General features: G+C 44.3%; 1 protein-coding gene across 2 annotated transcripts in view; it reads right to left on the bottom strand.

Moving 5' to 3' along the window:
• Positions 1 to 25,533, bottom strand: part of TOPBP1 (DNA topoisomerase II binding protein 1) — a 1,370,800-nt gene that overhangs the window by 1,228,076 nt on the left and 117,191 nt on the right. For both annotated transcript variants that reach the window (XM_069648712.1, XM_069648711.1), the window contains exons 6-7: positions 14,149 to 14,342; positions 4,493 to 4,663 (exon numbers count right to left, since the gene is read on the bottom strand). In XM_069648712.1, the coding sequence (XP_069504813.1) occupies positions 4,493 to 4,663; positions 14,149 to 14,342 (365 nt within the window). The remainder of the gene's footprint in view (positions 1 to 4,492; positions 4,664 to 14,148; positions 14,343 to 25,533) is intronic.

Raw genomic sequence — 25,533 nt, forward strand, 5'->3', positions numbered from 1 at the left:
GGAAGTCAAAGGAAATAGCTGAACTTTGTAATTGAACTTTGGGAGGCCAAAAAACGATGCCATACACAGAGTGGTCCGGCGCCACAAGGCTGCTCATTCGAATGTGTTAGTTTTCCAACTGATGCGGAGCGTGAGAAAAAGAAATATTGAGATCGAAGTGATCATGCTACGGGTCAAGCTAAACCCTGTGCACATTCGAAAGTCTTTGATAGTTTAATATACGTCACAATTGGTCCGTGCCCGGCTGAGGGAGACTTACCGAAGAAAAGAAAGGCATCTCAGCCTGGCAGAGGGGGATCCGAGGTAAACAGTCACCCGAAAAAGAATTCTCTGAACCTTGTTTTGAACGGAATCTGATCCTTATACTCAAAGCAGATGCAGTCATTTTATATGGAATAGACTTGTGTCTTGTGAATCTGGAATCCATCTCAGACCAGACACAAGGATGAAATTGGAAACAAACCCTCAGGCTAGCTCACTCCCTACCCAACGCACTACTACCAAACGAACTGGACATCATATCATATTGTCGACAAGATATAATTGGAGACTATTAAACAACTTTGCCAAAATGATCTCACTCCCAAGAAACTTACTGTATGAGGACATTATTACCAATATGATCAAAGAGGGAAATCCACAGTCAATAATGGCATACCATGATAAAATGAATGTACTTCTAAAAGCCATTGATGCAAATGTCGATGATCTCCGAGAGGGATTGGTGTCAGACCATAGTGTGTCTCGGGAAATATAAGGAAATAGCACGGTTTATTACCAAAAGAGCTCCACGCCAAGTCTATCTCACCCATTTTCCTTGATACAGGGCTTGTGATCTGTACCTATGATTTAAACTGAATCAGCTACATACCAACAGAAAAATCCAACACTTGTCAAATTTCATGCATGGAGGCCCCCAGGAAGCCTGTCGATGGTAAGCAAACTGAAACACTCAAACATTTGATTTTGTACTGCAACTATTTCATTATGCACTGAAAAAAATTCTTAGGCAGAGAAAACATTGGTTCTACGGTCTTTGAAAGGGAGTGGCTCTGGACTAGTTGCATGTGGGGGACGAGCACAACTCTAGTATTAGCACTGACTCGCTTACTAGACATGTTAACAAAGAGATTCTGGGTAAAACAAAGCCAGATTAGCAAAGAAATGCCTGTTGGTCTATGGCTGGTTTGTTCACTAGAACTGTTAGAACTCACTAAGCATGATTAGCCTAACATCATATAGGCACAATATGAGCAATAGCCATACTCTGGTAAAGTCCATGAATGGTTAAGCAAGCCAATCTCAACACTGGAAATACAGAAGATATTGGACAGATAAATCGAGCAAGTCCATTATGTGTCATTAGCTGAATAACTATTCTGACCAGTTAAATTGCCTGTTTATCAAATTGACGAATGCATGGGAATATAATCAACTCAGTATCGCACACATAGAACACATGTGGCAGACAGGGTAAATAAGGGCAATTATGTACTAAAAGACAATAAATGTTGTGATAAAAATTAAATGGTCGAGTACCAAACTGATCAATATATTTGCTCATATGTCTCTTAAATAAGTCAATGTTTTAGAAATATTAGCGACTGTACATTTGCACACCTTGCTCTTTGCACAGTATTGTACGTAATGACATGGAGTGTCATTCTAGAGGTGAGGGGCTGTGGTGTAGTTGGCCATGAACTTTATTTTAAACATGTACTAAAAAGCTTAGCAAACGTTGTGTCCAAGTGAGATGATCGAGTATTAAAATCGATAAATGTATTTGTCCATATGTCTCTTAAATATTCTAATGTTTCAGAAGGACTAGCGATTGCACATTTGCACATTTTTTGCTCTTTGCGCAGAATTGTTTTTAACAACATCAACTGTCATTGTTAAGAGGCCAGGGGTTGCGGTGCAGCTAGTTATGAACCCTATCTCAACTTTGCAATTTTGAAACTCATTCTTTCTGGAACTAACAACTTTTTTAAATATGAATGATAAATTATGTTAAAATATGAGATTTTAATATTTAAAATGTTCATATGTTTAAGGGTCCTTTTTGACAATTGTATTTATTTAAATGAATGTTGTAAAAGTTTGTAAATCAAGCTAAAAAACATTGAAACTAAATTAAACAATAAAAAAAAAAAAAGGATCTGAGCACGGAAGAGGGGGATCCAAGGTGAACACCCAGATTGAATACTGAAGTGAACGTTTGCGTGTTGTTTCTGGTACAGCATGCCCTCTGCATCAAGAGACTTGTGAGAAGTAAAGAGACATGGACGCAGAAGGTCCTGAACTGGGAAAATGAAACTGTATCCTTGTGCTGCAGAAGCTAGAGTGTATGCTTTGCTCGAGTGACCCGCCTTGCCCTGTGCTGAAAACATGGGGAAGGGAGGCCAACGGCCCGAGCATCACGACATTATTTTGTAAACACTTCTTTCTTTTTCATGAACATTACCCCAAATTATTTGTAAATTAGTGGTAAGGATTGGCAATAGTTCTTTTTAGTATTGGTTATTTTATTTTGACAAGACCCCACTAGGACTGCAATATTATTTGATGGTCGTAGCTTGCTCCCATCTGTAGGTTTAGATGGGCGTTTATCACACCCTTGTGCAAGTCAATAAACACCATTGAACTGTGGTCACTTGTGTCTGTCTTACTGTTCATACCAATCCTTCCTAACATAAGCCAACCCATTTCCATACGATAATGAGAGATGTGATCAAATTTCCTTAAACCATTGGCTGTTCACAGATCAGTTTTGTACGGCTTGGCGTTTTAATAGTGATTTTTTTAAAAAGCCCACATAGGCTATAAGGCAATAGAAGTCTATAAAATACTACTGCCTGGATTAGAATCTCGAGTTGGCTCTGGTCTAGAATTTTATTTAACTAATTGATGCTGTAAAGTTGGAAATGTACATTTTTAACTACTGCATCCATTTTTGGTGATAAAGTAAGGTTTGTCAAAAAGTACACCCAGGTTCTGGGCCACTGAGACTAGAGCATGCCCAAGGCTAGACGGCCAGGGGAACAGAAGTGGAAGTTCAGTAGAGTTACCTCAAGTCTGTCATGTGGGAACTTGCTGGTGGGCTGTAAAGGAGGTGTACCCCAGTACGTGGTGTTTCATCCTCCCACATTCCAAACCCCCTGTCCCAAAGTTATGCAGGGAAGGAGGAGTTTATCCTTTGTTTCATTGTCAGAGCGCTTCTTTCACTTTTACAATGCCATAATCATGGCCTATACATTTCAGTGAATACAAGAGGTCAAGAGCAATGTTGAACCATTTCCTCCTCACCGGACAATTGATATTTTAAATTTCCATATTAGCATCCAGTTCAGGAGAACTTACTCCAGTATTGGACATGATACTGATGTAAACTGTTGGGTACGTAATAGGTGGGCTGCAAACGAGCGAGACTACAGAAGTACCTTTGGATCCCTTTCCATGCAATGGGCGAACAACAGTAACACTATGCCTTGAAGTGGTTTCGTTTTCATGTCAACACAGACTATTTTCAACATCAGAGGGGTATCCTTTGCTGTTGACGAATACCTTTCCCCCTTAACTTGAAATCCATCAACTAGGTCTTGGACATGGCTTAGTTTGTGACAATAGTTGAGCTATTGACAGGAAGTCTTGCTTTCTCGTTGACACTGCTGCCATAGACTGTGTGGTCATGGATAGTCTGGTTGAAAGAATGCTCCTTATACCCACTACACTTGTGGACAGATCTGTCGACTGAGTGGGTACAGTTCTCTATACTTTTCTCAGTCATTTTAGGCATGGTGACCTTCACAACCAAAGAATGTTTAGCTGGGGTGTCAAACACTTCAGTCTGTCTTACAAATTCTTCTGGCAGAAGGACTTGCCTATAGCAGAATCCTTAGGAATGTGATCTGGGTGCAAACATTAGATGCACTCTTCAAGAGAAAACAAAATCAAGTTGCAAGCTAGTATCCAGAATAAAAAGTCACACTTACCCTCAATTGTCAACATACATAGCACACAATTTCTTATTTGCCAAGAGTCAATTATCGCCCTCCAATTTAGGTTTTAGAAAAAAATGCATGTAGCTAGCTCCTTCTCCCTACTAATTTCACCTCAGTCATATTCTGAGGAGGTCTGAGAGCTGTATTCCCTAAATGACTATAGATGTATGTAAAACAGAAGCAAGTGATTACAAAGACATTTCTGTGTTCCCTTTTAAAGGTTACAATCGGGTATCACAATTTCATGATGCCATGTTATGAAAATACATGAGAAATGTTTTGAAAGTTTCTGTAGAATCTGGAAAGGACTCTAGCACATAATGTGTGAGAATCAAAAATGGCCTCTTGAAGCACAGCCTAACCACTGCATTGGTCAAAGAGCAAATTACCCAAAACGACTTGGAAATCGACAGTCCTGTTTGTTACAAACATCAGGTAAAAAGGATTACTACTTAATGGCACAAGGTTTACTGGTATGGTGTAGCACTTACCTTTGGTAATACGTGTTGGAGTTGAAGTACTAGGCTTGCTTTTTGACTCTGTGGAAGGCTCAGTCTTATACATGGATTCATCCTGACAAAAGCCTTTTTCGATACTGTCAAAGAACCATTGGATAGACACACAGTGCACGTTCCATTTTCTTGCACATTCATATTTCTGACCTGTTTTTAATTAAAAGAGAAATATGTCACTAATTAAAAACACTAAGGAGAGTGCTTGGAAATACTGCCATAGCAAAGCACCCACAAAAAGTGAAACCTAAATCCCACTGGTCACAATTTAAAAGCAACCAATACATTTGAAATAACTGGTCTGTAAACATGTATTCATTCTCAACAGTTCACCTCCATTCCTAAAGCCTGTATCATTCTTCAAATCATATGCCCGACTGTGCACGTGTGTGGGGAGAGTCCAGGGAGGTTACAGCTGGTCACATCTGGGGCACAGCCGAAAGTTCTTTTACAAGAAAAATAATATATTATTCACTATATTCATATTCTCGATAAGTACAAAATTACAAATATTTTATTTGATTTCAAGGATATTCAAATATTGCATCACAATTTTACTTACAATTATTTTGTGTTGGTATAATTTGTATTCACTTACAGTTTGTATACACTTTTATCCCGTGCAAAGGAAAGGTTTGGCACACTGTTAGACCAGTTTCAAAATCAAACAAAATGCATACGTTGATATCTTTTATGGGATTAACTGAAAGCCTATGCATTTTGTAACATCTCTGCATAATATTCCCCCAAGTTTCCATAGACTTCCTCATCAGATGGAGCAGAGTGAAATGACTGGAAAAGGAACAGTATGTATGGAGTGCAGGTCTGGAAAGGCTGATTATCTAAAGTGCCAAAAAACTACTGGAAGTAGAGAATAGCACAACAGTTTTCACTAAAAACAGTTCACATTTCTAGCCGATAGTTGCTGTGAGGTATATGTCTGCGCAACGGGAAATACCCGAATCTCCAATGGAACCTATAGCAAATCAATCAGGCTTAACTGCAGGAGAGGGGAAGGCAGGGAGTTACAATTATCCCCAATAGTCACAGCCAAGAATACACCAAGGTGGGATACTGAAAAATACACACTTTATTTGTAAGGTCGCATATATTTATGAATGGAAAAGTGCATACTCAGGTTACACAACACAGAGCATAATGTGCTGATAGAAAACAATAAAATGGCCAGCTAAGGCCTAACTTGCATGTTACTCTAAATGTAAACCCATACCTGGTTACAGACTCAATACATCATTACATATAGAATTCTAGAAGTTAGTTAAAGAGTAGACCCTTAGACAATACCACACACAGTAGGAACCATCATGATCATGATCCAAAGGTACTACACACAACATACGTACAGCTTTCCTACATAGCATATACATTACATATGCACACCATTCAGCTATATCACTTAGAAGTAGTAGATAGGGGAGAACAATTTTCGAAACAGCCAGGAGACTGCTAGCTGTGCCCGAAGGTGGCATACGCAGCAACACTGTCTGCAAGACGTAGCAGAGCCAGGAGGAAGACTGCCAATGGCACTGGATGCCGGAGTAGCAAAGCCGAGCTCAAAGCCGTGGCAAGAAGGGATGCCGCAGGAGGCAGCGTACGCAGCAACACCAGCTGCAGGGTGTGGCAATGTTGTACATGACAAGGGGGTGCTGCATCAACCACAACCCCGGCACAGCTACGGCAGACCATGCCTGCAGGAGACCGTGCGAGGAGTAAGCAGCCCTGCTAGGCCACCAGGGAGTTTGTTTTTAAATAAAGGCCTCTAGACCGGTCTTGCAAACTCCACTAACCCTCCAGATACCTTTTCATTGTTAAACAATGGCCTCTCAATGGCTTACTCCATATAGGGATATCATTATTACACTAAAAGGCCCATGGTGGCCTATATTCAACGTCCCTGGACCCCCATCAGGGTCCATATTGGAAAGAGGTGGGGTTTACACACCCTCACATGGCATTCCCCTGTCACACACCCTGGAGACAAGTGATTGGATAAGGTAAGCGGCCAATCCTGGGACGGGTATGTAAAGGTGTGTTAGAATGGTTGAGTGTGGGTTAGATGGGTGAGGACAGGAGGTGGAGGCCAACCAAGAGATAAGAGGAAGGGAGGAGTGTGGATGCTATTTGAGAGAGGAGTGTTTGTGGAGTGTTTCAGAGTAAGGTGTGTGAGGAATAGCATTAGAGTAGAGGTAGTAGTAGTGGTATTAGATTTAGAGATAGTTGTGGGAAGAGGAGTGAGTACTATTGGGAAGTGGTAGCGACAGTATTGAAAGTGAAAATATCGAGTGAGAGAGGTAGTAATTGTAACAGCAATGAAGAATAAGATTGGAGCGACGACAGGTAGTAGTCGAGTGGTAGCGTTAATAACGGAGTAGGAATATTAGTAGAGGAAGATTAGTAGGAGTGACAGGGAGAGGAAGAATAGTAGTAGAAAGTGGAGAGCAAGACAGACTATAGCAAAAAATAGCAAGAGGCAAGGAAGTAGAGTGAGAGACAGGATACAACAGAGGGGTAGTTGTAGGCAAGATCGATAGTTAGAACAGGAATAAGATTAGGCGTAAGATTAAAGGATGGAGGTGGAAAGGCAGAGAGAGAGATCGGAGGGATAGTGACGTGGTGAGAGGAGAACATCTGAAAGGACCAGTATTGTGAAGGGTCAGGTACAACGGTGTGAGAGAAATTATAGTGACACCGGGTGGAAGAAGGCATCATCCCCAACTCCCTAGAAGACTAATTGATTAAGGTCAGGAAAAGTTAGAAAACCACTAGGGAGTTAATCAGCCAACGTTTTAGGAGAACCACCACAAGTGTAGGGCATCAGAAAAGATGGCCAGGTGTTACCGTTGGCAAGCACTAACATCCCCATTAAGGATGACGGGACTAAGGAAGTGGGAACGACTGGGGAAAACAAGAGACAGGGCCGGCCCTAGCGACAAACCACTCGGTGAACCCGGTAGGCCCAAAATACTTTTTTAAAGAATCTACAGCCAATCTATCTGTAAATCATCACTAAAAAGAAGTTTGGGTTTACTAACCGAGTCAGCATGGTTCTTTGAGGCGCATCGCACAGTATCAGAGGATATTTTAGCAATTGAGAATATCAGATCAGGATGTCGTGTAGGCCCAAAGAGATGCCCACAAGTTTACAGCTGGAACCATGCTCGATGAGAAGATGCACCACAGCAGTGCCAGACGTGCCAAGGTATTCAGGTATTGCAGGCCTGTAAGGTTGCAGCACTTTGTGGGATGGCTCAAGCTGTAGCTGGTCTCGAGACTGGTTAGACCCACGAGTCCAAGGGAGGAAGTCGTCCAGTCTGGATCTTCGGAATGGTTCTTCAAGTGGTCGGACTCTAGCTTCAGCATCACCTTTTATACAGGAACCCGGCCAATCAGCAGGCATGCCACACTCAAACTTTGGGTGGTGGTTGTCCCAGCCAGGCACCCATCTAGAACTAGATCCAAGCAGACACATTGGAGGACAAAGGCCTGAGGAGTTTCAGTGTCCCCACAGCTTCCTGTCTCACACTCTCACACACACAAACACCAACTCCCCCCCCACCCCTCCCATGTGAGCAGGACTCCCCGCCCCCCCAGCACAGCCCCCCCAACCAGGTTAGCAGAGAAAGGCTCACAAAACGGCAAGCCATCGTGTATTAGTGAAAAGGGAGGACAGCCGCCGTTTTAGGTCAATGATGACCCATGTGTCCTTTACTGCAGCTGCGACAGCAGCCTGCGTGTACAAATCACGAAAAGTTGATAGAAGAGATCCACTGCCACCAACCATTCAGATAGACTTGCCACTGCAACTAGAAAGTTACAGGAGAAGTGAGAAAAGAAATACAGTGTATTCTCTCAGCCCTCCACATAAGGCGGGGTGGGCTGACCTATCAAAAGAAAAGCATAGGTAGGAAAAAACAGTCACCCTATCCTGGTAAGATACAGGAAAATAAAAAAAACAAACATGGAACGCCAGAGGAGCTTCCAGCAACACTGAACAGAAGGTGCTGAGTTCTGCAACAGTAAAATACAGACGCCTCAAAAAGATGGAGGAAAGCAGACTTCATCAAAGATAACCAAAAGGGTCCCAGAATCACATAAAAAGAATGGGTGAGTGAGGAAAAATGTTCAGGAGAGTTAGAAAAATATGCAATAGCCCAGCAAAAAGTGTTGGGGAACTCACCAAGTGGGGAGATTACACACAAAATGAAAATTCTCCCTAGCAAGGGTCTCACTGGAATTATTGGTGTTGTTCCGTTTGGACTCACTGTAGCCCTAGACAACTCTCAAAGCATTCCTGAGTGTAAGCCGTGCTGCTCCACTACCTTACCTTAGGGTTTGGCTAAAATCGCAGTGTCTCCCTGTTCACCAGGGACTCCCAAAATCAACCATGTGGGTAGATTTTGGGAGTCCATCTTAACCGCCAACCTCAACCCGTCCGATAAAAAGACCAGGAAGTCTGCTAGACCACCAGCAACATGAACATAAAGTCGCAGCGTTCGCTGAAGATATGCTCCTCATGATCAAAGAGCCCGACACAACACTCCCAGGGATTTTGTGGGAACTTAAATCTCTTTGGGGAGGTGGCAAGGTTAGAAATCAATGACCACAAGTCGGAACTGTTACATTTGACTGCTCCATCGGACAAAGTTCAGGAATTGCAAGGTGCGGTAACCTATAGCTGGGCAGAAGTCGGCATTAGATACCTGGGGATGCAGATCACCAGCTCGCTGGACTCTCTTTCCCGAGCCAACTCTCCGCCTGTAGCGGAAAAGCTGGATCAATTGTTGGCTGACTGGGGACCCTGGTCTACATCTTGGCTGGCGAGGATAAATATCCTTAAAGTTGTGATTTTGCCAGAAATTCTATATTACTTCATAGCCCCACCAGTGGCGGTTCCCCAGGGTTTCTTCAGGACCCTTCAAAAACACATGCAGTCATTTATTTGGAACCAAAACCCAGGGTAGCTATCCAGCTGCTAATGGCCCCCAAAAGCAAGGGAGGTTTGGGAGCGCCAAACATCTGCTTCTACTACCTCGTGGGTCACATCAAAGTGATCCGGGAATGGTTCACGGGCGATCGCACAAAAGTCTGGTGTAGGATGGACAAAGCAGTTGTGGGCTCGCCACTGAAAGAGGTATTATGGCAACTGTAAGGGAGGCATGGTATCACAAGTATGACACTGTCACGAGAGGTACAAGTTTCAAAACCTTTATTCAATTCTTGGGGTTTGGAAAAAAAACTCCTACTTTGCCCTATAGCTATGATGGGAATAGTTTCGACCATCTAATAATAAGGAAAACACAGTCCTAATCAGTCTATGTCAAATCAAAATGGCCTATACTAACGAAACCTAATGCCTGCCCTATCTCGTATACAAAAAGTGGGTAAAGGGGAATATGTATGCAAATGAAAGTCAGTGTTATAACATAGAAGATCAAGGTGGCTGAGTCGGCTCTCCTCCCCACGTTGGACAGCATGAATTAAGGCGGGCCTTCATAAGCACAATGACACTGTCTCAGGTTATCAAAAAAAAAAAGGCAGTTCAAAACGTGGGTCGAGGCCCGCTTGGACTTCAACGTTAAATTCACTTATTGCAGTTTGCCAGAAATTCTTTCACAGTTCAACAAAAGTTCACATAGTCTGTCGGGCTGGGACCTTTCAACAAAAAAAGTACCCGATTCAACGCCACGTAGGTCTCCCTCGGTCAGGCACGGACCTCGCACTCACAGCACTTGCAGGGGTTCCCTTCCCCAAACTTTATCCACATTCGTTAGGGGTTCCCTTCCTCTATCTTATTTCATGTTCCAGGTCTCCCTCGGTCAGGCTCGGACCTTTGACGGATGTCGGAGACCTCTGCAGGACCACTTCGACCTTTACGTTCTCTCCCCCTTCTGGTATTTGGCCCACTGTCTCTTGATCTCTGCAATTCCATGACACAATATACAAAGTTCAAAGAGATATTTTCTCTTAAATAAAGCAATCACTCATTCAGCTTCCCTTTTTTAACAGGGTTGTTCAAAGTTTGTTCACTTTGTCGCTTTTTAACAAGGCATTACACATCTCATGGAGACTTACGAGTAGGCTACTTCCTTTCGCCAGACCACTCAGATACTCTCTATCACTGGCTTCACAGTTATCGGGATCTTTAAAGTTCACTACTGATTTGCTTTCTTTCTTGTCTCATTAGCAGGTGCACAACCTTCAATTGTAAGATACACTGTTGAAGCTTCAAACTTTCCTTGACACAAACCAGCCTTGCATGTCTTTCGCTAACCCAACGGTTGTGTCCATTCCTTTACATTCTTTTCTTTTCTCTGTGGCTTTGATTGGACTCTGATGGCCTCGCCTTCCCAACTCTGCTGTTCACACGGAAGCATCGTTGGCATCCTTGAAACACAAAGCAGGCTTCTTCATGTCTGGGTTTTGGCTTTCTCTGAGTAACCGTCACGGTTTCCCGGAGGCAATGACCTCCTGCAGGGATCTTCGGGGGCTCTCTATCACCGCTCCAGTCCTTCGATCGGTCATTCTGCTGCAGTGAGCTCGCATTTGCTCAGGAAGACCTGCTCCTTCTTGCGTCTCGCCTTGGTCATAGTGTGTCTCTATATTCCACCTTTTATCGGTGTGGCGGGAGCTAACAGGTATCAGATGTATGTGATTATGGTCAAGTGCCTGACTTGATTAACAGGACATGTCCAATGAGCCATGTACGGGTTAGCCTCTTTACTCTCAGTCGTTCTCTTCCTCCGTCCAGTGTTTATGTAGAAAAGGGGAGGTGGGGGGAGTTGGGACGTTGGAGAATCCCAAAAAATAGGATGGGGTTTGGGCATGGGAAAGGGGGGGGGGATACTGCATCTCACCATTGGTTGCCTCGCCCCACTCTTTCGAAGATCCCTCACCCACGTGATCCTCCTGCACTGGTCCACCCCCAGGGTCTGGATTCAAAGGCGATGGCCATGCCTTGGCCACCTAAGAGAGAGATCCCCGGGGACTAGCAAGTGAGACACTTTTTGGTTTCTCACACAACTTAAGGGGGACAGGCATCAAATATGTATCTAAGCTGGATAGCGGCCCTGGCGGGGGAATCATTGGATGTGCTGGTGCAGCGGGTGAACTTGACCACCTTGCCCTCGCTGCTGACGTCTTTGTCAAGGAATCCCCAGTTCTCGCCAGGTAGGGAAAGGGGAGCTTTCAGCAGGAGTCCTCTATTGCTGACTTATCACTTGCACTTTCTTTCTTCTCCCTCGTCTGGCTCCTGCCTGGACTTAAACTTCTCTTCTTTTTCCCCTTTCTCTCTGGTCTCCTCTTCCCCTTTTTATGCTTCGGATCACTTCTTTCTCCCCTTCTCCTTCCCTTCCTTTCTGTTCCTCCTCCTTTATGCGTCGTAATCTTTCTTCTTTTGAATCCCCATCCTGCCTCCCATCAGTGTGCTCTTTCCTTCCTCCAATTTCGCTCTTCTCCACCCTCTATCCTGACTTAGATACCAGTACCCTACATTCTTCTGTACAATCAGTTTTGGGCTCTACTTTTCGTTAACATCCTTTCTCCCCAACTTGTTAAAACTTTGCAGCCTTGGCTCACTTGTAGTCTTTTCCCTTTGACATAGCTTGCGTAAAGCTGAGTGGTTCTGGAAAAACTCTCACTCCCCTTCCCATCTTGCTACACTCGCAATGCTCTACCTCTTATTTTGATTCTGCCGTAGTTATTAATAAGAAATCTTACTTCTCTGAACGTACACTTTCTCCATCTCACCACACTCGTCGTCTCCATCAGTTTCAGCACAGTATCCTATCTCCAAAATCCCCTGATCCCTATGCATTCTCACCCCTTACCTTCCTCTGATTTTGCAAATTACTTTATGTCTTAAGTAGCTAATCTACGCTTTGCTATTACTCCCTCTTCCTTTCCCTCTGCCCCTCTTCCTCCATCACCTAACTGTTTTGCATGTTTTCTCCTCTTACAGATCTTGACACTTCACCTGTTAACTTGTGCTCATCCTACTATTTCTCCTTCAGACCCTCTTCCTTCCTCTCCTATTTCTCAAGTATATGCAGATCTTCTTCCTCATCTTACTTCTCTTAATGCCTCTTTTGCATATTCTTGTTTTCCTGCGGCTTTTAAGCATGATCTCATTCTCCCTATTCTGAAGAAACCTTCACTTGATCGGTCTTTCCCGGGAAATTTCCATTGTATTTCTCTTCTACCCTTTCTCTCTAAAATTCGTAAACAAACCGCATATAACAAGGTAACCAGTTACTTGAGTCTCCATTCAATTCTTACACCCTAGCAGTTTGGTTTCTGCCAGTCTCACTCCACCGAAAACGCTGTTCATGTTTCTAATTCTCTTCTCACAGCCCGCCACTCCAAGCTTTCTTCTATTCTTATTCTTCCTGATCGGTCTGTGGGGATTGACACTGTGGACCACTCTCTTCTCATCTCCTCTTTTAATACTTTAGGTATTTCTGGGTCTGTTCTTGAATAGTTTCGCTCTTATCTTTTACAGTAGACTTATTCTGTCACTTGGGCTGGACACTCTTCTTCCTCAGCCCCTCCCTCTTCTCTATGGTGTCCCCCAAGGCTCGGTATTTGTCTCTCTATACTGCTCCTCTTTGTACCCTTATCTTCTCTTACCATCTCTCCTTCCACTTTTACACTGATGACACCCATAGCTTTCTCTCCTTCTCTTCCTTCGATTTTGCTTTGCACTACACTGTCTCTAACTGTCTTAACTGTTCATAACTGGATGTCTTCCCACATCTTAATCCCTCAAAAACTTTGTTTTTCCCCTCTCCTGCTATCTCTCTTACACCATCCCCTCCCTCTCTTTTCTGGAGATTCTACACTCAAAAGCTAAAAGAAAGGCATACATCATTCTGTTGGGGGTGGCGATGCTAGTGGTGACGCACAAATGGAAACAGAAAGATGCCCCCACAGAACATGAATTGATTGGTAAGATTTGGAACTTTGTTGCCCCAGAGTTGGTGACCTATTGGATTCAAAGGGACCACCAAAAGTTTGTCAGGCCGTGATATTGTCCTGCAATGTCTACAAATGGACTCACATGCTGCATGGAGCCCGAGGAAAATACATTTGTTGGGGTTGGTGTGAGCACTCACCCCATAAGGGGTGGACCGTTCAACGGATGCTCTTTGGAGACATGGCTGATACATCTAAAGGGAGGTGAGAAGGGTGGGGGGGGTTCATTCGGAGCAAGAGTCCACATATTGAGTGGTGCGAGAGTTAGCCACTCACAGAGACTTCAGAGCGAGAGCCAAAGTGAAGTATAGATGGGCTTGTGGGGGGGAACAGGAATGGTTGAGTTTTGGTTGTCATGTGTTGGTCGGGGGAGGTGTGGAAGCGAGGCGGGAGGCCCAGAAAGGATAAAAAGCTAAGAGCTTCCACTGAAGTTTGTATTAACATCACTATAGGCACTCATTACCACTCATACGGGTACATCAAAAATTATGTATGTAATGCGGTCAGACAGAAGGGTAGGAGACCAGCAAAAATATACTATCAATATAAATATGAGTTAAAAAATGTGATGCTTTTTTATTACATCAATTCACATTAGGACGATTACACTAAATGCTACTAGAAGACGAAACACAAAGTTTTACCTTTAGCCTCTTGCACAATGAGGTGGGTGCATTCATTCATCTTCAACTGCCCTGTATATTGACCTCCGTGTTTGCCTGTGAGACGCTGCACTTCTTTCCTGTCCAGACTGCTTAAACCAGTCACACAAATGGCACATCCACGAAAAATAGGGCAAACATGCTCTTCAATATTCACATCTGTATAACTGATCATACTGCAAAAGAGAATTAGAGAATGAAATGCACTTAAGTGCCTCCACAGTAGGCATGCATTCATCTAGTATGGATAAGATGGAAAGGAATTCCAATACATTTTGCAGGGCTTACCCGTATCATTGGAGAAATGTTGAACCCATTCTAGCACTAACCTTGGTTCTCAAATTAATGCCTATTGTGAGCTATAAACAGTGTCAAGCTTGGTTTCCACTGTGCTTTATTCTGACAAAGTGAGATTATCTTCCTATTTCCACAGGTCAGCAAGTAAAGGTTTTTCATGAATTAAACTGTTTTAACTATGCACATCCTAAACTCCTAAAAACATCTCGACAATGCCAATAGATTTATTTTTATACAGTGTAAACATGTAGTGTTGATAATGAAGTTGTTTTAGTACTTTAATGTTAAGACCATCCCATGTACTGTATGCGATACGAACGGAACGCATAAATTATGTAAAGGAAAAAAAAGAAAAGGCAGGTACTGTTAAGATGGAGTTCTAGAATCTGGCCTGGTAGACTGATTTTTAGAGACCACCTCAGTTATAGTGAACAGGGAAACAGATTAGCCACATTTCAATCCAGGTAGCAATAGAGATCAGTTAAGGCTATTCTTAGGAGAGAGTGAGTGGGATCAGGGTCAACACAATGAAACACAGAATAATTCAATTTAGAAAAGAATGTATACAAAATACAGTATGTATTCTAGGCCTTAAACACACACACACTACGTTATGGTTAAATTGCCCTCTTCCCTGCACCCTCTCCAACATTCCAAGGGGGCCTCTGGGTATAAACTGTGGAGGTGCACCGGCATGTTGTGCCACCCATACAATATTTTCTACCAGGTTTCCTGAAGTTGTGCCACCCTTGCCACTTTCGGAATTTTCTTCCATAATCTCGCGCCCATTCCTCCTCCCTAACCGCTTTGCCTAATATTTCCTCCCATCGGGTCATATATGGCCATTTCTGCCTGGGGGCGGCTTCACCTATTATCTTATGTAGCCCTGCCATCAGGCCCTTGGACCCGGCATTCGTAACATTTCTCGAAAGGAGTCAGCTGCCGCGTGGCAGCCTGTTTGAACCCCACGCACATCACCCAGTGCCGAATTAGAAAATACATATGTCTCTCGCCTTCCCCCACCCCAAAGTCCGATTTACATTCCTGGAATGTTTTCACTCTTTCCCCCTCAAACATTCTTAACCTTTCTGCATCCTCCCTTCCTCCATCCCTTGTATCCAACCCCCCCTTCCAGTCCCGGCGTGAAGTCCTTGTTATTAAAGATCGGAGTGATGTAATGCCCTTCTGCTTAGCTAGTTTGTCCCACGTGTCTTAGAGGGTTTTGGTAATTTCGGTTTTGTATAAATGCTTGCGCCTGCTCTGCCGCAGGAGCCAAAGTACCTCCCCCAGGTCATGTTGCACCACGGCCCCATCCATTTGAGTCCATTGTTTGGTTTCCCCCTGCACGAACCATTCCCTTATCACCCGAAGAGTAGCTGCCTCGTGATATTGTTGGAAATTGGGAAACCTGAGCCCTCCTATCCCCCTCGGTGTCATCAATAACCGCTTACCTATTCTTGCTCTCTTCCCTTCCCACACTAAGTCTTTGGTAGCCTTCCCCAATAAGAACCCCTGGGGAACCCTCATGGGGATTGCCTGGAAGAGGTAGAGCAGCCTTGCTAGTGTGATCATTTTTACACCCGTCATACTGCTCATCCAGGACACCCTCCGGCTCTTCCATCTGCTATAATCCTGCTTAATTGCTCCGAGTGAGGGCTGATAATTTGTCTCATACCACCCTGTCAGGGATGGAGTGATTTCAACCCCCAAATATTTTATCCGCGCCGGCCTCCACTGAAAGGGTGTCCCAGATTTCAGTTCCCTCGCTTCCTCTTTCCCCAGTGTTATATTCATCAATTCTGATTTGCCTAGGTTTATTTTCAAGAAATCTCCCTGAATATAGTGAGCAAATCTTCACAGGCTTCTATTGACTTTTTGGGGTCCGTAAGGGATAGAAGCATGTCTCTGGTAAATGCGGGCACCTTGTACTGTTCCCCTGCAAAGAGAATGCCCCGTATTTTCTCCTCCTCCCTTATTGCTTGAAGCAGGCGCTCAAAGTAAATTGTGTACAGGAGGGGAAAGAGCAGGCAGCCCTGCTTGGTGCCCCTTCCAAGCGCTACTATTTGTGACATAGAGCCGTTCACTGTCAGCCGCACTTTGGGATTCCTATAATTTGCTCGCGCCATTTTAAGGAAGGTATCCTCCAGGCCCATTTTTTCCATCACTCTAAATAAAACCGACCACTCCACCGGTCAAAAGCCCTTTCAGTGTCCAAAGCTAGGAGGACTGCCGGAGTGGACGTCTTTTGGGCCTTTTCCACCAGATGTCTCCATACCAGGAACCCAGATTGGTCTGGCTGCACCAGCTTAGGGAGCAGCCCTTCCAGTCTCCTCACCAGGATTTTTGTATACATTTTTGTATACATTTTCGCGTCCACATTGATGAGCGCAATGGGCCTATATGAGGTGCATTCTAACGGGTCTTTTCCCGGCTTAGGGGTGAGTGTGATTTTGGCTTCCTCCATTGTTGCACGTAGGGTCCCTGAGGTTTTGAACGTGTTGAACATGTGCGCTAAGTGAGGGCATAGTATGTTTGCATAGGTTTTGTAAAAGTCGGCTGTATAGCCGTCTGGGCCCAGCGCTTTATTTCGGGGCAGGCTAATGATTGTCCTATGTACTACTTCTTCTGTGATTTCTTGGTCCAGTAACACCCAGTCCTCTAACAAAATCACAGGGAGTTGAATCTTCTCTAGGAACTCTCCCTGTTTTGTGTTTATCGGGTTCTGCGAGGAGTATAGCTGCTGATAATATCTTGCCATACGTTCCTGTATTTCTTCAGTTCGGGCGAGTCTCTGGCTCCCTTCATCTCTCACTGCCACTATGGTGTTCTGCCCCTGCGCTTCCCTCAGCAGCCTGGCCAGGAGGGTATCCGCCTTGTTTGCCTTGGCGTAATACTTTTGCCTCATAAATAGCATGGTGCCCTCTGCCTTTTTGATCCTCTAACTCTAGCTGTCCCAGTGCCCCCCTGTACTACTTCATTACTTTCCTCGTTGGAGCCTTTGAGAAATCTTGGTGGGTTTCCTCCACCTCCCCTAGTAATTGGTCTCCAGTGCGTTCATCTGTCTCTCCCTCTGGGCCTTCTGCGCAGTGAATTCCCCCCTTATAGTGGCCTTGAAGGCATCTCACCTTATGTTGGCGTTTGTGTCCCAGCTCCTATTGTTAAGGATTTCAATCAGGCGACAAACCTTGGTCTTAGCCTAGGATGTAGCGCACAATAGGAATGCTTTCCCTTTATTTTCTACGAATTGAATTTGAGATGGCACACAACTCGTCTCACACCCCCTTTTACAAACCCCGGGTCCCAATGGACCATGAACCAGGCCGGTTGGTGGGAATGCAATTCCCCCTGCAATGGTCCCTCAACCCACAACTAATCGAATTCTGAGTGGATAGAAAGAAGCAGCAGCTAGTCAGGGATATGAGGCAGCAAACGATCAAAATACGACCTTCCCTCACAAACTAGGCAGCCTAAAATGACACTCGGAAATTGACAATTAATGTGCGGATAAATCTATGAGGCAAATAGGATTTCTCACAATAGCAGTGATGTATAAACCCCTAGCAATCACAAGGCAAGGTATCAACAAAGGCATTCAGTTCAAAAGTAAGTTGAAAGTAAGAACACGATGCAGTTGAAGTCAGACGTGGAAATGTTGCATTTATACTTTTTTTCCAGTTTTAAATGTCAAAACGTTTTTTTTTTTTAAAACAGGTGAAATATAAAAAATTTCAAAAAAAGAAATCGGAATGCGGTTTTTGGGCAAGGTGATAGATGCACAGCACAGGGAAAATATGAATGAGAAAGAGTGACTATAGCTGAAGAACTGGATGAGATTTTCAAGGTTAAAGGAGGTTCAGTTTTGGTCAAATGAAGCAATTAAGAAGAGCAAAATCGGTTTGGAAAGAAAGGAAAAGTTTTACTTAAACAAGATTATTAAGACTATATTGTTAAGGAAAGACACGGTACGATCCCAGGTTAATTTGCAACTTAACCCTTTCACCCCACGTTCAGATCTTTGTGGGTATTAATTAAAATTATTCCAAACATTGCTAAGGAGTTATAAGATAAGGTGAATGAAAGAACTCCACTAACACTTGAAAAACAAGGATAGGGTGCACAGAGAATTCTAACAGTTTTGGACAAGTTACCAGGGTATGGATAGGATTACTCAGAAACAAAGACAGTATCAAGATGGTGTAGGCTATAGGCTGCTATGCTATGGGAGGGGAAATACTCACAATACGCTCTTGTATTTGGGATTAGGAACAGCCAACCGGGTTCTGGACTCAAAGGCTCGGGTCACCAGATAGCGGGCTCTCCTGGCAAAAGAAAGCTGGGCAAAGGTCTGGTCACGGCACAGCGACGCCTCAGAGGGATGGAGCGGGTAAGCGGGGCAAGCAAGCAGCACTTTCTCCCTGAAGTTAGTGGGATTTAATGGGGTTTTTAGTGGGATTTCTGGGGATCAGCTATGCTTTTGCCATGCTGGGATAGGATCAGCTATGCTTTGGCCTTGCAGTAGAGTCTGGAATTTTGCAAAGGTGGATCTGGAATGTCAGGATACGCAGGCGCTGGAAATTCAGGAGAGAGTGTGTCTAGAGTTCTGTCAGCCACCCTTATTTATTAAGCATGGTGACATCATGGGGGCGCTGTTGCGCACGGACGGAAATGGCAGCTTCCGTGTGAGCTCCAGCAGTATCCATGGCCGAAAAGCGTAAATAATCCATTTATTCACTCCGGTTTGGTGCGATTCTTACACAGAACGTGTAACTATACCTCGGGACAACTCACGTGAAAATTGGGCCCGAACGGTGAAGCGACAGCCGCGTTGTGGACCCAGGAGTACCTCGAGGCGGGGAGAGGTGCGCCTGCCGCGGAGGGAAGGCAGGAGCCCGGCGCCGGAACAACTCGAGTGGTGGCAGTAACGGTCATGCCCGCGCGCTCAGGGAGGGAAAAAATCGCGGGTGCCCCGGTCCTCGCTGAGTGCCTGCGGACCCCACACGCCAACACCACAGCAGCAACACAAGTGAGGGGAGGAATCGCCCTCCCATCGGGCCACGGCGGTGAGGGTGGGCCGGGCCTGGGCCTGGGCTGAACCCGGTGCGGGGCCTTCCACTTGGCTCGCGGAAGGCTGCGACCCCAACGAACATATACCACTCCACCATATACAACAGAACACTGGGACGTGCGAACGGGGGTTGAGGGGAGCCAAGCGGGGCCCCCTCCTACCCCGCTTAATCCACCACCGAATGGAGGGAATACTGGAAGTACATCTTAACCCGGTCTCAGAACTACGAAGCAATTGGCGAAGGCAGCTATAGGAAGGGGTACTCCACCGAATACATGCCCCAGATCCAGAACGATGCCCAAAAATGTTGGCCATAAACGGAGTAGAGGGACTATGGATAAGTTTACGACCACAATGCAGAAAGATGCCGAGTCTGAAAGGGAGGGAGAAATGCCCGCGCAAGCGGAACAGATTCCCTCTGCCTCCATGATGGATCCTCAGGCTGTTTTCCAAACTATGCAGCAGGGTTTCGCAGCATTGACAGACAAGCTGGATGGTATCACGGCCAGTGTCGCAAGTATAAAAACGCAACTTGACAAAACAACGGCTCGCATGACAGAGGCTGAGACAAGAATATCAGGCACGGAGGACGCTATGGAAACCCTGAAGACAACGGTGTCAACGATGGCCATCAAGCTAGGGACAGTAAAATCCAAGTGTGAAGATTTGGAAGCAAGATCCTGAAGAAATAATGTCCGTATTATCGGGGTGCCGGAGGAGGCTTTCAAGGGATCAATGGAGAAAGCAGTGGAGGACCTCCTGCGCACACTACTGGGGGGGCCGGGTTGGTCGCCTGGGTTTATGGTGGAAAGAGTACACAGGTCACTAGCTCCAAAGCTGAAACCCGGGCATACCCCAGACCCATTATAGCGCCCATCTAAACTACAGGGATAGAGACCTGATCCTAAAAACAGCCAGGGAAAAACAAGAGCTGAAATGGGAAGCCAACACTATAAGCATCTTTCCGGACTTCACCCTGGCGGTTCAACAGGAGAGAAAGCTATTCTCAGGAATCAAGAAAATGCTACGTGAGCGACAAGTACAATATGCAATTCTCTACCCTGCAAGGCTCAAAATTCAGCATCAAAATAAATCATACTTCTTCACATTCCTGGAAGAAGCTGCGAGCTTCATAGAGACACATATCCCCCCAAATAATGGACAAACCTGAAGGAAGAGCTATCAAAACGCTCATAAGGCAACTCAGCCACCGTGGCGTACAAGAAGGCGGAAGGAATGGCAAAGGCTTAGGCTCCCTTGGGAGCCCCACACTGCAGAGGATGTAACCCAGGACTCAAATCACATGGAAAGCATTCATCCGAAGAAGTCAGAATAAATGAGAGTAACAAGCCTGAACTGGAGGTAACGCCCATACATGATAATGGTTTTGGCACTGGAGACGCCGCAGCGCCCCCTGTAGCAGGTGCTCATGTTGTTGTTGGGAGGGGTGGGGAGGGGGGGACTCAAGGCACAGTTGATGTTTGGGGGACTGAGAGAGAGGGGGTGGGACTGTTAAGGGGAAGTTGGGTTCTTGTTATGGGATGAAGGTTGGTAACACAAAAAGCACACAGGTTCTAGGCACAGAACATCTTAAGCATAAAGCAGTGCTACATTGGTGTAAAGGCACATACAAGCTCCCCATAGACAATGGCTAAACCACCCTTGTCCCCATAGACAAGGGTGGTATTAATGTGCTGAGTTGGAATGTAAGGGGGCGGCGCTCCAAGATCAAGAAAAGGAAGATTATGGCCTATCTTAGACAGGCCGTTAAAATAATCTTCCTCCAAGAGACCCACACAGGACCCAGAGAGGGCGAACAGCTGATACCAAACTGGGGGACTCACCAATATTTCACAACTTACTCCAGCAGAGCGAGAGGGGCTGCAATACTAATACATAAAACACTGCCGTTCGTCTGTATCAAGGCAGAATGTGACCCAGATGGGAGGTTTGTTTTGCTGTACGGTAAACACTACGACAAGGAAATAGTATTCCTCAATATATATGGGCCAAATATTGACCTACCAGACTTTTACACCTCAGTATTTGATAAGCTAGTGAGATACCCTACGGCCCAGGTGCTATGCGGGGGAGACATCAACGCAATTCTGGATGTACAATTAGATCGCTCATCGACACAAAATAGAACACTAACCAGGGCAGCACAGACAATACTTACACACATGGCAGATCTACAGTTAAAGGACGTCTGGAGAACAGTAAACCCAGAGAGGAAAGAATTCACATACTACTCTACCGTCCACGACACACACTCCAGAATTGACCTATGGCTGATAGACACAGACAGCATGGCATGGGTAACAGATACACATATACACCCTAGGCCCTATTCAGATCATTCTCCGATACAGATGACATTGCAAATCCCGGACAAGACCAGGGACCGACCACACTGGAGATTCAAACCGGCGGCCCTAACGGATCTAGTATTTAGAGATTCTATGGTGCAATACATACAGGAATACTTTGAGATCAATGAACACTCAGTATCTAGTCAAGCTACACTATGGCAGGCATTTAAGGTATGCTTAAGAGGTCAGTCGATATCCATAGAGGGGGGAATTCTCAAGGACATTCGGGCTAGACTGGCTAGGTTAGAAGCACAACTAACATCACTGCAGACGCAATATGCTCTATCCTCTTCCCCTCATCTGGGTACAGAAATAAAGACCAAGCTAGACGAGTTTAGAGAAGCAGCAGACAAAGAGATCCGATACTTTGACAGACCCATGGCAGCGCGTAGATTCGGAGAAGGGGAACGCCTGGGGAAACTATTAGCCAGATTGGTGCGCGGGGAGAGAGGCCCCACGAACATACATTGTATTCAACTAACAGATGCCACGATGTCCACAGATCAGGAGAAACTGAAAGAAACATTCTACACGTTCTATAAAGAATTATTATTATTTTTTTTTATTTTATTATTAATGTGTTATAGCTTATTATAAGCTTTTCACATGACATAAAAAATTACATTTAAAAAAAAAAAAAACAATTGATCATTTAAGATAAATACTAGCATATTAAATGAATGAAGAAAATAATAACATAAGAGAGAAAATAAGCAGAAGAGGAAAAGAGAATTGAGAATAAGAAGAGAAACGAGTAACATTCAGAATTCAGAGTTAGGAGGATATATGAATGTGTCTGTGATCCACCAGTGAATGAGTATTAATTCTTTTACATATTCAAGACTTCAAGTCCAGAGAGCAATTGCTGATGGCAAATTAATAAACTGTTTTTTCCTGATAAAAACATTCCCACAATAAAAAAGAAGGAGAACATCCATGAATTGGCAGTTCGCTATATGTTTATGCCCAATGATTTCTCAACAGTCATCCAAACATTGTACATAGCAATGTATAATTTCATTCCTTTTCCCTTTGCGTTAACGGCTCTTTGCCAGAATTCATTGCTGCCAACGTGTTCCAAGTTATGGACAAAATCTGTGTAAAATGTTGTGTAGACCTTTATCATAGCGACACATCTAGTAAGAACATGTTTGCCCGTTTCAGATTCCATTCTGTCCTTACACAACCTGCAGAAACGTTCAGGTAAGGGGAGATTGTTCTTAATCCCACTTATGGCCAGTACAGGCAACTGATCAATCCTTAGCAAAAGAATGAATCGTCGTAGCCGTGGCGAAGGGCATAGATTCAGATATGGCAATGGTTTCTTAAGAGTGTAATTCATGAATTGCACAAATTTATAGCGCTTTAGATTTTCCAAGTGGGCAAAATTGCTGATCCAATCGTGTAATTCAGATTTCTTGGCTAGCGCTCTCCGCACAGGAGTGGAGACCACTTGTTGTTTTTGGGTCCAGCCAATCTCTTCAAGATATTTAACGATGTCCTTTTTCATAAAAGAATATGAAGATGCTTTATTGATTTCGCAATGAATCGCTACTAACAATAAATTGGCTGTATCAGGTGTTACTTTTAGATATAATTCGGCTCTTTTCCTGAGTACAAGAGACTTCCAGGAAATAAGGCCGAGCTCTAATCTAAGAATGGCCATTGGGATACAGCCCGGGAGACCGAGTATTTTTTTCCAAAATTTTCCTTCGAGGGTTTGAAGCCAGTCAAGGTCTATCAATTGCAATGCCTCCAGGCCATAGATTATCATTGGTGTTAAGACCTGAAGGTATAGTTGGCGTGCTGCCCAGATGGTATAGCCACAATAAGATGTAGAAAAACGATAAATAAGTGCTGTTACTTGGGCAGCTCTAGTAATTCTGATTTGTTTGCAAATGGTATAGTGCCCCTTGGGCTCAACCTCGACACCCAGATATCTATAATATGGGGTATATTTGATTGTCGTCCCATATATGTTTAGACCGATTCTTGCTTTCTTCTTGGAACTGAACATTACCATCTGTGTTTTGTTTAGATTAATAGCCAGCCCATTCGATTGAGTATAGGACCATAGTGCCTCAGCTGATCTACGAATGCCGCTGATAGTGTGGTCCAAGATGACTAAATCATCAGCATATGCTAGCACTACGCAGTGGGTGGATCCAATCTTAGGGGGGCAGTTATTTTCCAATGATAGTACTTTAGGTATATCGTGAACAAACAGGTTATACAGTATTGGTGCCGTAACACATCCTTGTTTCACGCCACAGTTTTGGTTGATCTTATTAGTCATATTCCCTTTAGCGTCCAGCTTCAGGGAAACTGTGGTATTGTAGTGCAATAACTTGAGGTAATGTAGTATTTCTTTGGGACATCCCAATTTTTCAAGTTTGGCCCATAGTAGTTCCCTGGGGACTAGATCAAAGGCAGACTTGAAATCTATGAACAAGGCGTATAAAGGTGGATTGCCTGATGTTCTGGCCTTGTTACAAAGAATATCCATTACTACCAGGTTATGTGTAGTAGAATATCCGCTTCTAAATCCACATTGGAAACAGTCAAGGATCTTTTCTCTGTCTGCCCATGTTTGGAGTTCTTGTAGAAGATATGCTGCAAATAACTTGCCCGTGCAGTCCAGCATAGAAAGTAGACGGTAATTACCAGGGTCTGTGCGGTCGCCTCTCTTATATACAGGACTCAAGATTGCTGTCTGCCAGGATTCGGGGATTTGGCCTTCCTTCAGAATCTTTTCAAAGAGGATCTCGAGTACCTCTGCCCAGTACTCCGGGTTGCTCTTTAATACGGCATTTGCTAAGCCGTTGGGTCCCGGAGCTCTTGAGGATTTGAGCTTTTTTATCCTAATTATCAGATATTCGACTGACACTTTAAATGGGATCGAAGGTAGATCCTGGGGCATCCTCTCCTGTGGCTTTGCCTGGTCCGTGCCGTTCCGGGTTTTCAGGAATTCCTCCCATTGGCTAATGCCGATTGAATTGGTTAAGGGGATACTGGTGTCACCACAAGCCGTGCTCAGTAATCCCCATATGGTTCGGGAGTTCCCCGTACATAATGTTTGGACTGTTGTTTGCCATTTGAGCAATTTTATTGCATAGCGTTTCTGCTTTAGCCATGTTCTATAGGCATTTTTCAGCTTCTTGCTTAGAGTCAGATAGTTGTACGATGTAATGGAAGTTTTACGTAATTTCCTCAGGTCAACTCTTAGAGTTCGTTTGGCATCTCTAATTTCAATATCGAATATATTAGTGGTCTTGGCCTCAGGGGCCCGCATATTTGTTTTAATTGCTGCATAGGTGTTTGAGAATGCTGCGATCCATTCTTCAATCTCCTTGCTGGTCATGGCTAAGAGTTCTGTGTGACACAGGTTGGGATAGTTGATTGTATGTTCTGTGGCTCGTTTAATGTTGTTGTCAGACCACCGTATCTTGGAGAGAGCATGATTCGTCTTCAACTCACCAATAGGTTTATGCGATGTAATTTGTGTGACATAATTGAAAGAGAGTGTAAGAGTAGCGTGGTCGCTCCAATCATTATCCTTGATCTTCATATCTGTGACCCAGGTGGTCATGGTAGGACTTACGTACATGTAGTCCAATGTACTACTAGAGATAA

This window comes from Ambystoma mexicanum, chromosome 2q, assembly GCF_040938575.1.
Source record: "Ambystoma mexicanum isolate Mex_15411 chromosome 2q, UKY_AmexF1_1, whole genome shotgun sequence".
Taxonomy (NCBI): Eukaryota; Metazoa; Chordata; class Amphibia; order Caudata; family Ambystomatidae; genus Ambystoma; species Ambystoma mexicanum.